The 12,893-nt window shown below is 45.6% G+C and overlaps 1 protein-coding gene across 2 annotated transcripts in view; it reads left to right on the forward strand.

Annotated features, from left to right (window-relative positions):
* RAP1GDS1 (Rap1 GTPase-GDP dissociation stimulator 1) overlaps nucleotides 1-12,893 on the forward strand; it is a 108,064-nt gene that overhangs the window by 67,504 nt on the left and 27,667 nt on the right. For both annotated transcript variants that reach the window (XM_038769171.1, XM_038769172.1), the window contains 2 exons: nucleotides 7,721-7,849; nucleotides 12,209-12,334. In XM_038769171.1, the coding sequence (XP_038625099.1) occupies nucleotides 7,721-7,849; nucleotides 12,209-12,334 (255 nt within the window). The remainder of the gene's footprint in view (nucleotides 1-7,720; nucleotides 7,850-12,208; nucleotides 12,335-12,893) is intronic.

A 12,893-nucleotide genomic window follows, 5' to 3' on the forward strand; every position in this document is an offset into this window, starting at 1 on the left:
TTCATCCCCATTTTCCAGGTAAGGGAACTGAGGCCTGGAGAAGCGAAGTGATTTGCCCAAGGTCACCCAGCTGACAAGTGGCGGAGCCGGGATTAGAACCCACGACCTCTGACTCCCAAACCCGGGCTCTTTCCACTGAGCCACACTGCTTCTCATAATAATGATGGTATTTGTTAAGCGCTTACTAAGTGTCCAGCACTGTTCTAAGCACTGGGGGAGATTCAGGGTCATCAGGTTGTCCCACATGGGGCTCACAGTCTTCATCCCCCATTTTACACAGATGAGGGAACTGAGGCCTGGAGAAGCGAAGTGACTTGCCCAAAGTCTCCCAGCTGACAAGTGATGGAGCCGGGATTGGAACCCATGACCTCTGACTCCAAAGCCCGGGCTCTTGCCACTGAGCCACGCTGCTTCTCATAATAATGATGGTGTTTGTTAAGTGCTTACTATGTGCCAAGCACTGTTCTAAGCACTGGGGAGGATACAAGGTGATCAGGTTCATTCATTCATTCATTCATTCAATCGTATTTATTGAGCGCTTATTGTGTGCAGAGCACTGTACCAAGCACTTGGGAAGTACAAGTTGGCAACATAGAGAGACGGTCCCTACACAATCTAGAAGAAAAAGAAAGAGAGAGGGAGGGAGGGAGAGAGAGAGAGAGAAAGAAAGAAAGAAAAAAAGAAAGAAAGAAAGAAAGAAAGAAGACAAAGAAGAAAAAAAAGAAATAATAGTGTGTATCAAAAATGAGCCACACCCCCAGAGATCCTTGCCTTAACTATGGAGAAAAATATTCAGCAATGAAGTGAAACGGCCCCTTTTGGTATTTTGAGATGGAGACTCTTGTCTACTGCATTTAAATTTGATGGTTATCTCCAGGTCATCCTCAACCGCTATAGTATTTTCAGTTATTAAAATTCCCCAGGTAGTTGCGTGTGTCTAAAATAACCACTTTAGTTGGGGCTTTTTGGAAGGATCCTATCAACTCTATTGTAATAATAATAACAACAGTGGTATTTGCTAAAGGCTTATTAGCAAATAAGCCTATATAATATTATTGTTATAATAATAATAACGGTGGTATTTGTTAAAGGCTTATTATGTGTCAAGCACTGTTCTAAACACTGAAATAGGATAGTAGGAAGGAGAACAGGCCCAGTGCTTTGCACATAGTGTTTAATAAATGCCATCATTATTATTATTTTTACAGATGAGGAAACGGTCGAATCAGGTTGGACACATTCCCTGTCCCACATGGGGCTAACTTTATTGTAATAGTAATAATTATTTTTATGGTATTTGTTAAGCGCCTACTATGTGCCAGGCGCTGTACTAAGCGCTGGACTCTCCCAAGCACTTAGTAAAGTGGTCTGCACACAGTAAGCATGCCATAAATACCACCGATTGATTGATTGAGAAAGAAATCCAGTTCTAGTCTGGCCTTGGAAAATTAGGGAGTCTTTGTTTAGTAGCAGATTTCTTTTTCATAGGAAGCCTGAATTTTGTCTCTTATTCGTGGAACAGAATAATTTAGGCGGGGCTTTTCTGGCTGTCGTATTACTCGATTAAAAGCGGTCAAAAGAACACGGAGAAGCAGCGTGGCTCAGTGGAAAGAGCCCGGGCTTTGGAGGCAGAGGTCATGGGTTCAAATCCTGGCACTGCCAATTGTCAGCTGTGTGACTTTGGGCAAGTCACTTCACTTCTCTGGGCCTCAGTTCCCTCATCTGTCAAATGGGGATGAAGACTGTGAGCCCCCCCGTGGGACAACCTGATCACCTTGTAACCTCCCCAGCGCTTAGAACAGTGCTCTGCACATAGTAAGTGTTTAATAAATGCCATCATCATCATTGTTATTATTATTACTGCTCTCTCGAAATGGTCAATCAATCAATCAATCGCATTTATTGAGCGCTTACTGTGTGCGGAGCACTGTACTAAGCGCCTGGGAAGTACAAGTTGGCAACATATAGAGACGGTCCCTACCCAAGAGCGGGCTCACAGTCTAGAAGGGGGAGACAGAGAACAAAACCAAACAGCCAACTGTCAGCTGTGTGACTTTGGGCAAGTCGCTGCACTTCTCTGGGCCTCAGTTCCCTCATCTGTCAAATGGGGATTAAAACTGTGAGCCCACCCCGGTGGGCCAACCTGATCACCTTGCAACCTCCCCAGCGCTTAGAACAGTGCTTTGCACAGAGTAAGTGCTTAACAAATACCCTAATAATAATTATATACTTATTATACTTATTATAATATGGTTTTATTATTATTATTATTATTATTATGGAGAGAAGGATTGTGAAACCATGAAAAAGCCTTAGCATTAGGAAGAAGGAATACTTTTCTAACAATCCTGCTGGGTTTTCTGGTCGATTTGACCAAATAGCCAAGTTAGAGTGTCCTTCTGACCTCACTGCTAATACTGTTCTTTCATCTGAGTTCTTTAATTCTTTAGCCTGAGCTCATAAACATGTACTTATCTCAGCTTTTAGGATTGTGAAACCATGAAAAAACCTTAGCAGTAGAAAGAAGGAATTCTTTTCTAACAATCCTCCTGGGTTTTCTGGTCGATTTGAGCAGTTAGCCAAGTTAAAGTGTCCTTCTGACCTCACTGCTAATACTGTTCTTTCATCTGAGTTCTTTAATTCTTTAGCTCATAAACATGTACTTATCTCAGCGTTTAGCACACAATAGGTGTTAGCAAATCCCCTAATTATTACCCTTATAAAGGGGCCAGGGGGAGAATTCTGTTGAATGCAGGGAACTCACCCTCACAATAATAATAATAATAATGATGGCATTTATTAAGCGCTTACTACGTGCAAAAGCACTGTTCTAAGCGCTGGGGAGGTTACAAGGTGATCAGGTTGTCCCACAGCGGGGCTCACAGTCTTCATCCCCATTTTCCAGATGAGGGAACTGAGGCCCAGTGAAGTGAAGTCTTTTAGACTGTGAGCCCACTGTTGGGTAGGGACTGTCTCTATATGTTGCCAATTTGTACTTCCCAAGCGCTTAGTACAGTGCTCCGCACATAGTAAGCGCTCAATAAATACGACTGATGATGAAGTGAAGTGACTTGCCCCAAGTCACACAGCTGACGAGTGGCGGAGCCGGGATTTGAACCCATGACCTCGGACTCCAAAGCCCGGGCTCTTTCCACCGAGCCAAGTAGCATTTTGCCCTTTGAAGTATAATTTCAAAATTGAAAAAGAAAATCTGGATTCACTTAGTCACGCTTGTATGTTTTAACCCGAGTCTCCCATTTCATTCATTCATTCATTCATTCAATCATATTTATTGAGCACTTACTGTGTGCAGAACACTGTACTAAGCGCTTGGGAAGTCCAAGTTGGCAACATATAGAGATGGTCCCTACCCAACAGTGGGCTCACAGTCTAGAAGGGGGAGACAGACAACAAAACATATTAACAAAATAAAATAAATAGAATAAATATGTATAAGTAAAATAAATAAATAGAGTAATAAATATGTACAAAGATAAGCATGAATGTGTGTAAGCATTATTATATAACAATATTTAATATTTAAATAAATAGAGTAATAAATATGTACAAACGTATATACACATGTATATATATGTATATATGTACATCTATACATTTTAGACTTATTTTAGACTGTGAGCCCACTGTTGGGTAGGGACTGTCTCTATACGTTGCCAATTTGTACTTCCCAAGCGCTTAGTACAGTGCTCTGCACACAGTAAGCGCTCAATAAATCCGATTGATGATGATCTATACATAAATGTATATAAACGTATACGTAGATTATATGTTTGTACGTATTTATTACTCTATGTATTTATTTAAATATTATTAAATATTAGTATATAATATATTATATTTATTTAACTAGCATATTATATAATATATTATATAATAATATAGATATCCAGGTGCTGTGGGGAGGGAAAGGAGGTAAGGCGGGGGGGCTGGGGAGGAGGGGGTATTTCCTCTCAGCAAGGACCCTCTCCCTGCAATATTTTCTTTGTAGGGAAAACACATTTTTACGAGGGTTAAATTCCACTCCTGAGACCTGTGGAAATACTGGCAGTTTCTGTCCAAGACTCCATGTTTAGCCGCTGCAGGGAAGATTCCAGTCCTGTAGACGTTTCAGGAAAAGTTTGTGGAGGTGTAGATATGCAGCTACGTAATTTACAAGGAGAAATACACACACGTGGCAGCCGTATTGATTTATAAAAACGTCCAAGACATCATCTTCGGATGATTTGGACTCTTGAAAATACGATACCGGCCTCCCCTGAATCTTAAAAAGCCCAATCAACGCAGCAGGGTGGGCCGGCTCTGTTGTAATGCACTCCTCTCCCAAAGTGCTTAGTACAGTGCTCTGCATACAGTAAGCGCTCCAAACATATCTTCGATTGATTGGAGTTAAGTATGTGGGCTAATTCATAGTCACTTCCCCAAAAATGTCTGTTTTGAAATTAAGAGCATATTGGGAAATCTGGGGCATTCCTCAGTCTTTCAGACTGTAAGCCCACTGTTGGGTAGGGACCGTCTCTATATGTTGCCAACTTGGACTTCCCAAGCGCTTAGTACAGTGCTCTGCACACAGTAAGCGCTCGATAAATACAATTGATTGATTCCTCGTTGTAATCACGTGGTCTGTTGAGACCTTTCCTGGCATTTTTGCTTGTTTTCTTTCCCGCACTTAGGGGGGCTTCATTTGAATCATGGCTGAGTTTTGGTTGGATTTTTTTTCACGCATTTGATTAAGAATATAAACGCGTGTGTGTCCACTGTACTTCCCAAGCGCTTACTACAGTGCTCTGCACACAGTAAGCGCTCAATAAATACGATTGAATGAATAAATAACTTAATACATAGCAGCCTAATTTTTAAACCTAGAATTAGTATGCTTAGCCTACAAGTAGAGTAGAGCAAATTAGTATAATTCCTGGGCAGCTTGATGACCCACTTTTTTAAAAAAGTGTATTTGTTAAGCGTTATGTGCCAGGCACTATATTAAGCGCTGGGGTAGATACAAGCTAATCAGGTTGGACACAGTCGCCGTCCCACGTGGGGCCCACAGCCTTAATCCCCATTTTACAGATGAGAGAAGTGAGGCGACTTGCCCAAGATCACCCAGCAGACGAGTGGCAGAGGCGGGATTAGAACCCAGGTCCTTCTGGCTCCCGGGCCCAGGCTCTAGCCACTAGGCCACACTGCTTCTCATGGTGGAAGCAGCGTGGCTCAGTGGAAATAATAATGGCATTTATTAAGCACTTACTCTGTGCAAAGCCCTGTTCTAACGCTGGGGAGGTACAAGGTGATCAGGTTGTCCCTCGTGGGGCTCATAGTCAATCCCCATTTTACAGAGGAGGTAACTGAGGCACAGAGAAGTTAAGTGACTTGCCCAAAGTCACACAGCTGACAACTGGTGAAGCCGGGATTTGAACCCATGACCTCTGACTCCGAAGCCCATGCTCTTTCCACTGAGCCACGCTGCTGCTCTGAAAGAGCCCGGGCTTTGGAGTCAAAGTCACCCAGCTGACAATTAAGAGTGTGGCTCAGTGGAAAGAGCACAGGCTTTGGAGTCAGAGGTCATGGGTTCAAATCCCGGCTCTGCCAAAAGTCAGTTGTGTGACTTTGGGCAAGTCACTTCACTTCTCTGGGGCTCAGTTACCTCATCTGTAAAATGGAGATTAAAACTGTGAGCACCCCGTGGGACAACCTGATCACCTTGTAACCTCCCCAGTGCTTAGAACACTGCTTTGCACATAGTAAGCGCTTAATAAATGCCATCATTATTATTATTATTATTGGCGGAGTTGGGATTTGAACCCATGACCTCTGACTCCAAAGCCCGGGTTCTTTCCACTGAGCCACGCTACTTGACTTCTCTGGGCCTCAGTTCCCTCATCTGTAAAATGGGGATGAAGACTGTGAGCCCCCCGTGGGACAACCTGATCTCCTTTGTAACCTCCCCAGCACTTAGAACAGTGCACGTGGTAAGCGCTTAATAAATGCCATCATTATTATTACTATGTTATTAAGTTGTGACCGGCCCAAGATCGCCTAGCAGGCAAGTGGCGGAGCCAGGATTAAAACCCAGCACCTCTCGCTTCCTTCTCTCGGGCAGAGGAGTGTCCACCCTGGCCCTGGTTGGAATGGGGCCAATGCTTACCCTCGGAAACCCGTTCATTGTCTAGAAAAAAAGGCCCCGTGGTATTTGTTAATCAATCAATCAATCAATCGTATTTATTGAGCGCTTAATGTGTGCAGAACACTGTACTAAGCGCTTGGGAAGTCCAAGTTGGCAACATATAGAGACAGTCCCTACCCAACAGTGGGCTCACAGTCTAAAACGGGGAGACCGAGAGCAAAACCAAACATACTAACAAAATGAAATAAATAGAATAGATATGTACAAGTAAAATAAATAGAGTAATAAATATGCACAAACATATATACAGTGCTTGTTAAGTGCTTACCATGCGCCAGGCAGTGTACTAAACGCTAGGGTGGATACAAGCACTTAGTGCAGTAAGCACTCAATAAATACGATTGCGTGAATGAATACAAGTTAATCAGGTTGGACACAGTCCACGTCCCGCTCGGGGCTCACCGTCTTAATCCCCATTTTGACAGGTGAGGAAACTGAGGCTCAGTGAAGTGAGCTGTCCAGAGTCACTCAGCAGACAAACGTGGGAGAGGGGGGATTAGAACCCAGGTCCTTCTGAATTCCAGGCCCGGGCTCTATCCGCTAGGCCACACTGCTTGCTGAGCCCATCTCTGCTTACCTGCCTTTCCGCCTCCTAGGATGCTTGTATCTCTCTCCCTCTGCCACCCCAGACATTTAACAGCGCGGCTCAGTGGAAAGAGCCCGGGCTTTGGAGTCGGGGGTCATGGGTTCGAATCCTGCTCCGCCACAAGTCTGCTGTGTGACCTTGGGCAAGTCACTTCGCTTCTCTGAGCCTCAGTGACCTCATCTGTAAAAATGGGGATTAAGACTGTGAGCCCCACGGGGGACAGCTTGATCTCACTGTATCCCCCCCCCCCCACCCCCGCAGCGCTTAGAACAGCGCTTTGCACATAGTAAGCACTTAACAAATGCCATCATTATTATTTAACGCTCTTGGTAATGTGGGAAGTATTCCGGGGAGCAGTGCTGGCAAATAAACCACTTTCTTTTCAAGCAGGGTGTCTAAACAGTCGCAGGAAATGGCCTTCTTCAGCCAGACCCATAGGAACAATGACTTCTTCATCTTTTCCATTCGTCAGGAGGTCACGGAAACTGTCCTTTTCCTGTTCTTTTTTTTGTCTAAACCTGCTTTTTTTCTTAAGCTTTTCAGCGTCTCCTTGATTTCCCGTATCACCATACGGCTCCTCCACCCTCTCTCGCGTCCATGCGTGTTTATTCATGACGCCTCCTGAAATAATCTTTCAGCTCTTTCAAAGCCCCCTCGTTCCTCAGACTGTGCCGTAGCTTGGCCCGTGAGGTGCAGCGGGCGAACCGTTTTGGTCTTTTGGCTCCGTTGGTCACTGGGGGAAACCGAGGCAGGGTGACGTTTTGGTAGATTAGACAGAATCGGATCCTTAAAAAAAAACACCAAAAAACGAGGAAACTCTCCATTTTTGCCGGAGGTGACCCACTGACCGCCCCGGCGCTTTGTCGAAACCGCCGTTGGCGGTTTGGGCGGCCGCTCACCCTGATCCTACACTGGTCTTTTCTCTTTTGCAGATTCCTTGCAGGCTCAGCTCATCAATATGGGCGTCATTCCGACGTTAGTGAAATTATTGGGCGTCCATTACCAGAACTCCGCCCTCACGGAAATGTGCCTCGTTGCTTTTGGCAATTTAGCGGAACTCGGTAAGTCCTGAGCCGCGGGGTGAAAAGATGTCGTCGGCGCAATTTATCCGTCCATCGAGTAATCAGTGGTATTTATTGAGCGCTTACTGGGTGCCGAGCAGCGTACTAAGCACTTGGGAGAGTATGATATTATACTTTAACAGACACATTCCCCACCCTCAATGAGTTTAGCGTTTTGCTGTGGGGTGTGGGTGATTTGCTCATGTCTGAGAAAGTTCATTCGTTCATTCAGTCGTATTTATTGAGCGCTTACTGTGTGCAGAGCACTGTACTAAGCGCTTGGGAAGTACAGGTCGGCAACACATAGAGACGGTCCCTACCCAACAACGGGCTCACAATCAATCAATCGTATTTATTGAGCGCTTACTGTGTGCACAGCACTGTACTAAGCACTTGGGAAGTACAGGTCGGCAACACATAGAGACGGTCCCTACCCAACAACGGGCTCACAATCAATCAATCAATCGTATTTATTGAGCGCTTACTGTGTGCAGAGCACTGTACTAAGCGCTTGGGAAGTACAAGTTGGCAACACATAGAGACGGTCCCTCCCCAACAACGGGCTCACAATCAATCAATCGTATTTATTGAGTGCTTACTGTGTGCAGAGCACTGTACTAAGTGTTTGGGAACTACAAGTCGGCAACATATAGAGACGGTCCCTACCCAACAACGGGCTCACAGTCTAGAAGGGGGGAGACAGACGACAAAACAAAACAGGTGGACAGGTGTCAAGTCGTCAGAATAAATAGAAATAAAGCTAGATGCGCATCATTAACAAAAGAAATAGAATAGTAAATATGTACAAATAAAATAAATAGAGCATACATTGAGTTTGGCGGCATTTTTCATTCCTCATCTTTAACGGACAACTTGACGAGATCCGGCTTCTATAGCCTTCGTGTTTTCTTCGCATTAAACTGCCATATTATAATGGAGATATTGCGTGCTATGGAATGGGATTGGGAGGTTTTCCTAGGAACGGTCTTCCTTCACAGGATTTCTTCCAACCCTTGGATCTCCTAGGAAGGTTCACCAGCCTCTGACAGAATCGTTCCCCGAGAACACGGGGCTCCGGGGCTCCTCGGGGCTATTTGGGACTCGTTGCCATTGTGGGAGAGAAAGGGATTTTGAGACGGCATTAGCTAAAGTCAGAACAATCAGGGAAGAATCCGTTGAAACAGCTCTGCCGTCTACACTGTAGCTGTCCCTCCGTGACGTGGGAGAACAGGCTTTTGTTTTCACAAACTTCTTAAGACTTGAGATGGGGTTTTTCCAGAGGGAAGGATTCCTTGGGACAGTGCCGGTGAAATGTATTCTTGAATTGAGTGGACAGCTCTAGCAGTGGTCTCCAGCGTGGCTCAGTGGAAAGAGCCCAGGCTTCGGAGTCAGAGGTCATGGGTTCAAATGCCGGCTCCACCAACTGTCAGCTGTGTGACTTCACTTCTCTGTGCCTCAGTGACCTCATCTGTAAAAATGGGGATTAAAACTGAGAGCTCCCCGTGGGACAACCTGATCTCCTTGTAACCTCCCCAGCGCTTAGAACAGTGCTTTGCATATAGTAAGTGCTTAACAAATACCATCATTGTTATTCCTCCTCCAGGAGGCCTTCCCAGACTGAGCCCTTTCCTTCCTCTCCCCCTCGTCCCCCTCTCCATCCCCCCCATCTCACCTCTTTCCCTTCCCCACAGCACCTGTATTTATGTATATATGTTTGTACATATTTATTACTCTATTTATTTTACTTGTACATATCTATTCTATTTATTTTATTTTGTTGGTATGTTTGGTTTTGTTCTCTGTCTCCCCCTTTTAGACTGTGAGCCCACTGTTGGGTAGGGACTGTCTCTATATGTTGCCAATTTGTACTTCCCAAGCGCTTAGTACAGTGCTCTGCACATAGTAAGCGCTCAATAAATACGATTGATGATGATGATTATTATTATTATTAATAATAATTAAGCCCCATGTGTTAATAATAACAATGATGGTACTTGTTAAACCTTAGAACAGTGTTCTGCACACAGTAAGCGCTCAATAAGCACGATTGAATGAGTGAATGAATGACTAGGCAGGCGTTCAACAAATACCATTGATAGATTGATTCTGAACCATAGCTGACAGGTACAGTAAACGCCACCTGTGCATTCAGAGACCCCTCTGAAGAGGAAAAGCCACTTTTGCTGATCCGTTTCGGCTTCAGTTTTCTTAAACGGGGGTAAGGAAACGGCATTCTCGTGCCCGCTCCAGATGTTTGCGATTTCCAAAGCGGAGGCGGCAGTATTTGGGAATTGCAGGACAGCGTCATTCCTGGTTGCCGGGAGACGGAGACGGATGGGGGGGAGAGGGCGAGGTGGCCCAGCAGCTCCGCGAAGGACCCGGAATGATGTCGGGAGTTGGGACTTTCTTTTCTCTAACCCCCAGGAGGGGAAAATAGGAGGTGAATCGGCAACGGAACCCAAATCGCATTCAGGTTGGCCTTGCGGGCTCAGATTGTGAAGAGCCCGAAACTGTCTAATAATAATAATAATAATAATAATGGCATTTATTAAGCGCTTACTATGTACAAAAGCACTGTTCTAAGCGCTGGGGAGGTTACAAGGTGATCAGGTCGTCCCACGGGGGGCTCGCAGTCTTAATCCCCGTTTTACAGATGAGGGAACCGAGGCACAGAAAAGTGAAGTGACTGGCCCAAAGTCACCCAGCTGACAAGCCCCTTCCTTCCTCTCCCCCTCGTCCCCCCTCCATCCCCCCATCTTACCTCCTTCCCTTCCCCACAGCACCTGTATATATGTTTGTACATATTTATTACTCTATTTATCTATTTATTTTACTTGTACATATCTATTCTATTTATTTTATTTTGTTAGTATGTTTGGTTTTGTTCTCTGTCTCCCCCTTTGAGACTGTGAGCCCACTGTTGGGTAGGGACTGTCTCTAGATGTTGCCAATTTGTACTTCCCAAGCGCTTAGTACAGTGCTCTGCACATAGTAAGCGCTCAATAAATACGACTGATGATGATGAAGGGGCGGAGCCGGGATTTGAACCCGTGACCTCTGACTCCAAAGCCCGGGCTCTTTCCACTGAGCCACGTGGCTTGTTTCTGTCTCGAAAGAGGGCTCACAGCGGAGCAGCACGGAGTAGTGGATAGAGCACAACTTGGGAGTCAAAAGTTTGTGAGCTCTAATCCTGGCTCCGCCACTTGTCTGATGTCATGATAACCATACTAATAATGGTATTTGTTAAGCGCTTACTATGTGCCAAGCACTGTTCTAAGCACTGGGGTAGATACAAGGCAATGAGGTTGTCCCATGGGGGGTTCACAGTCTTAATCTGTATATATATATATATATATATACCTGTATATATGTATATATGTCTGTACATATTTATTACTCTATTTTACTTGTACATATCTATTCTATTTATTTTATTTTGTTAGCATGTTTGGTTTTGTTCTCTGTCTCCCCCTTTCAGACTGTGAGCCCACTGTTGGGTAGGGACCGTCTCTAGATGTTGCCAACTTGTACTCCCCAAGTGCTTAGTACAGTGCTCTGCACACAGGAAGCACTCAATAAATACGACTGATTGATTGATTAATCCCCATTTTACAGATGAGGTCACTGAGGCCCAGAGAAGTGAAGTGACTTGCCCACAGTCACCCAGCTGACAAGTGGCGGAGCCGGGATTAGAACCCATGACCCTCCCCAAGCCCGGCCTCTTTCCACCGAGCCACGCTGATGTGTGACTTTGGGCAAGTCGCTTCACTTCTCTCTGCCTCAGCGACCTCATCTGTAAAATGGGGGTTGGGACTCTTTTAGACTGTGAGCCCACTGTTGGGTAGGGACTGTCTCTATATGTTGCCAACTTGTACTTCCCAAGCGCTTAGTACAGTGCTCTGCACATAGTAAGCGCTCAATAAATACGATTGATGATGATGATATGTTGCCAACTTGTACTTCCCAAGCGCTTAGCACAGTGCTCTGCACACAGTAAGTGCTCAATAAATACAATTGATTGATTGATTGATTGACTCTGAGCCCCACGTGGGACAGGGACCGTCTCCAACCCGATTTGCCTGTACTAAGCGCTCAGTACAGTGGCCGGCACACGGCGAATGCTTAACCAATACCGCTGTTATCATCATTATTATTGTAAGTGTTCATCCCCTTTTAGACTGTGAGCCCACTGTTGGGTAGGGACCGTCTCTATATGTTGCCAACTTGTACTTCCCAAGCACTTAGTCCAGTGCTCTGCACCCAGTAAGCGCTCAATAAATGCGATTGATTGATTGATTGATTGATCTGGCCCGCTCGGTTCGCCTTTGATAGCCACCGTCTCTCCTCCGTATTTTGCAGAGTCAAGCAAAGAGCAGTTTGCGTACACCAACATTGCCGAGGAGCTGGTAAAACTGTTCAAGAAGCAAGGCGAGCACGACAAGAAGGAGATGATTTTTGAAGTTTTGGCTCCTTTGGCAGAAAACGGTGAGAAACGCAGTAGCCCTTTCCTTCACCGTGTCTTTCCTCAGCCGCTCTACTGGAAGAGGTAGAAAATCGCCAGCTACGTCAAGTGACACCTCCTCCATTTCACGACGAGGCACGATGAGGAGATTAGCGGCGGAGGAGCGGAGGGTGCGGGCTGGGATGGAGAAGGAGAGAAGGGAGGGGAGGTAGGAAGGGGCGAGGGGATGGATGGACAGCCTTGAAGCCCAGGGTGAGGAGTTTCTGCCTGATGCGCAGATTGATTGGGAGCCACTGGAGATTTTTGAGGAGGGGAGTGATATGCCCAGAGCGTTTCTGGACAAAGATAATCCGGGCAGCAGCATGAAGTATGGATTGAAGTGGAGAGAGACACGAGGATGGGAGATCAGAGAGAAGGCTGATGCAGTCAGTCCAGACGGGATAGGATGAGAGCTTGAACGAGCAGGGGAGCGGTTGGGATGGAGAGGAAAGGGCGGATCTTGGCAATGTTGCGGAGCTGAGACTGGCAGGTTTTGGTCATGGCTTGGATGTGAGGGAGGTCGGGCCAGTCCGTTCCCCCCTA

Source organism: Tachyglossus aculeatus, chromosome X5 (genome assembly GCF_015852505.1).
Source record: "Tachyglossus aculeatus isolate mTacAcu1 chromosome X5, mTacAcu1.pri, whole genome shotgun sequence".
NCBI classification, from domain to species: Eukaryota; Metazoa; Chordata; class Mammalia; order Monotremata; family Tachyglossidae; genus Tachyglossus; species Tachyglossus aculeatus.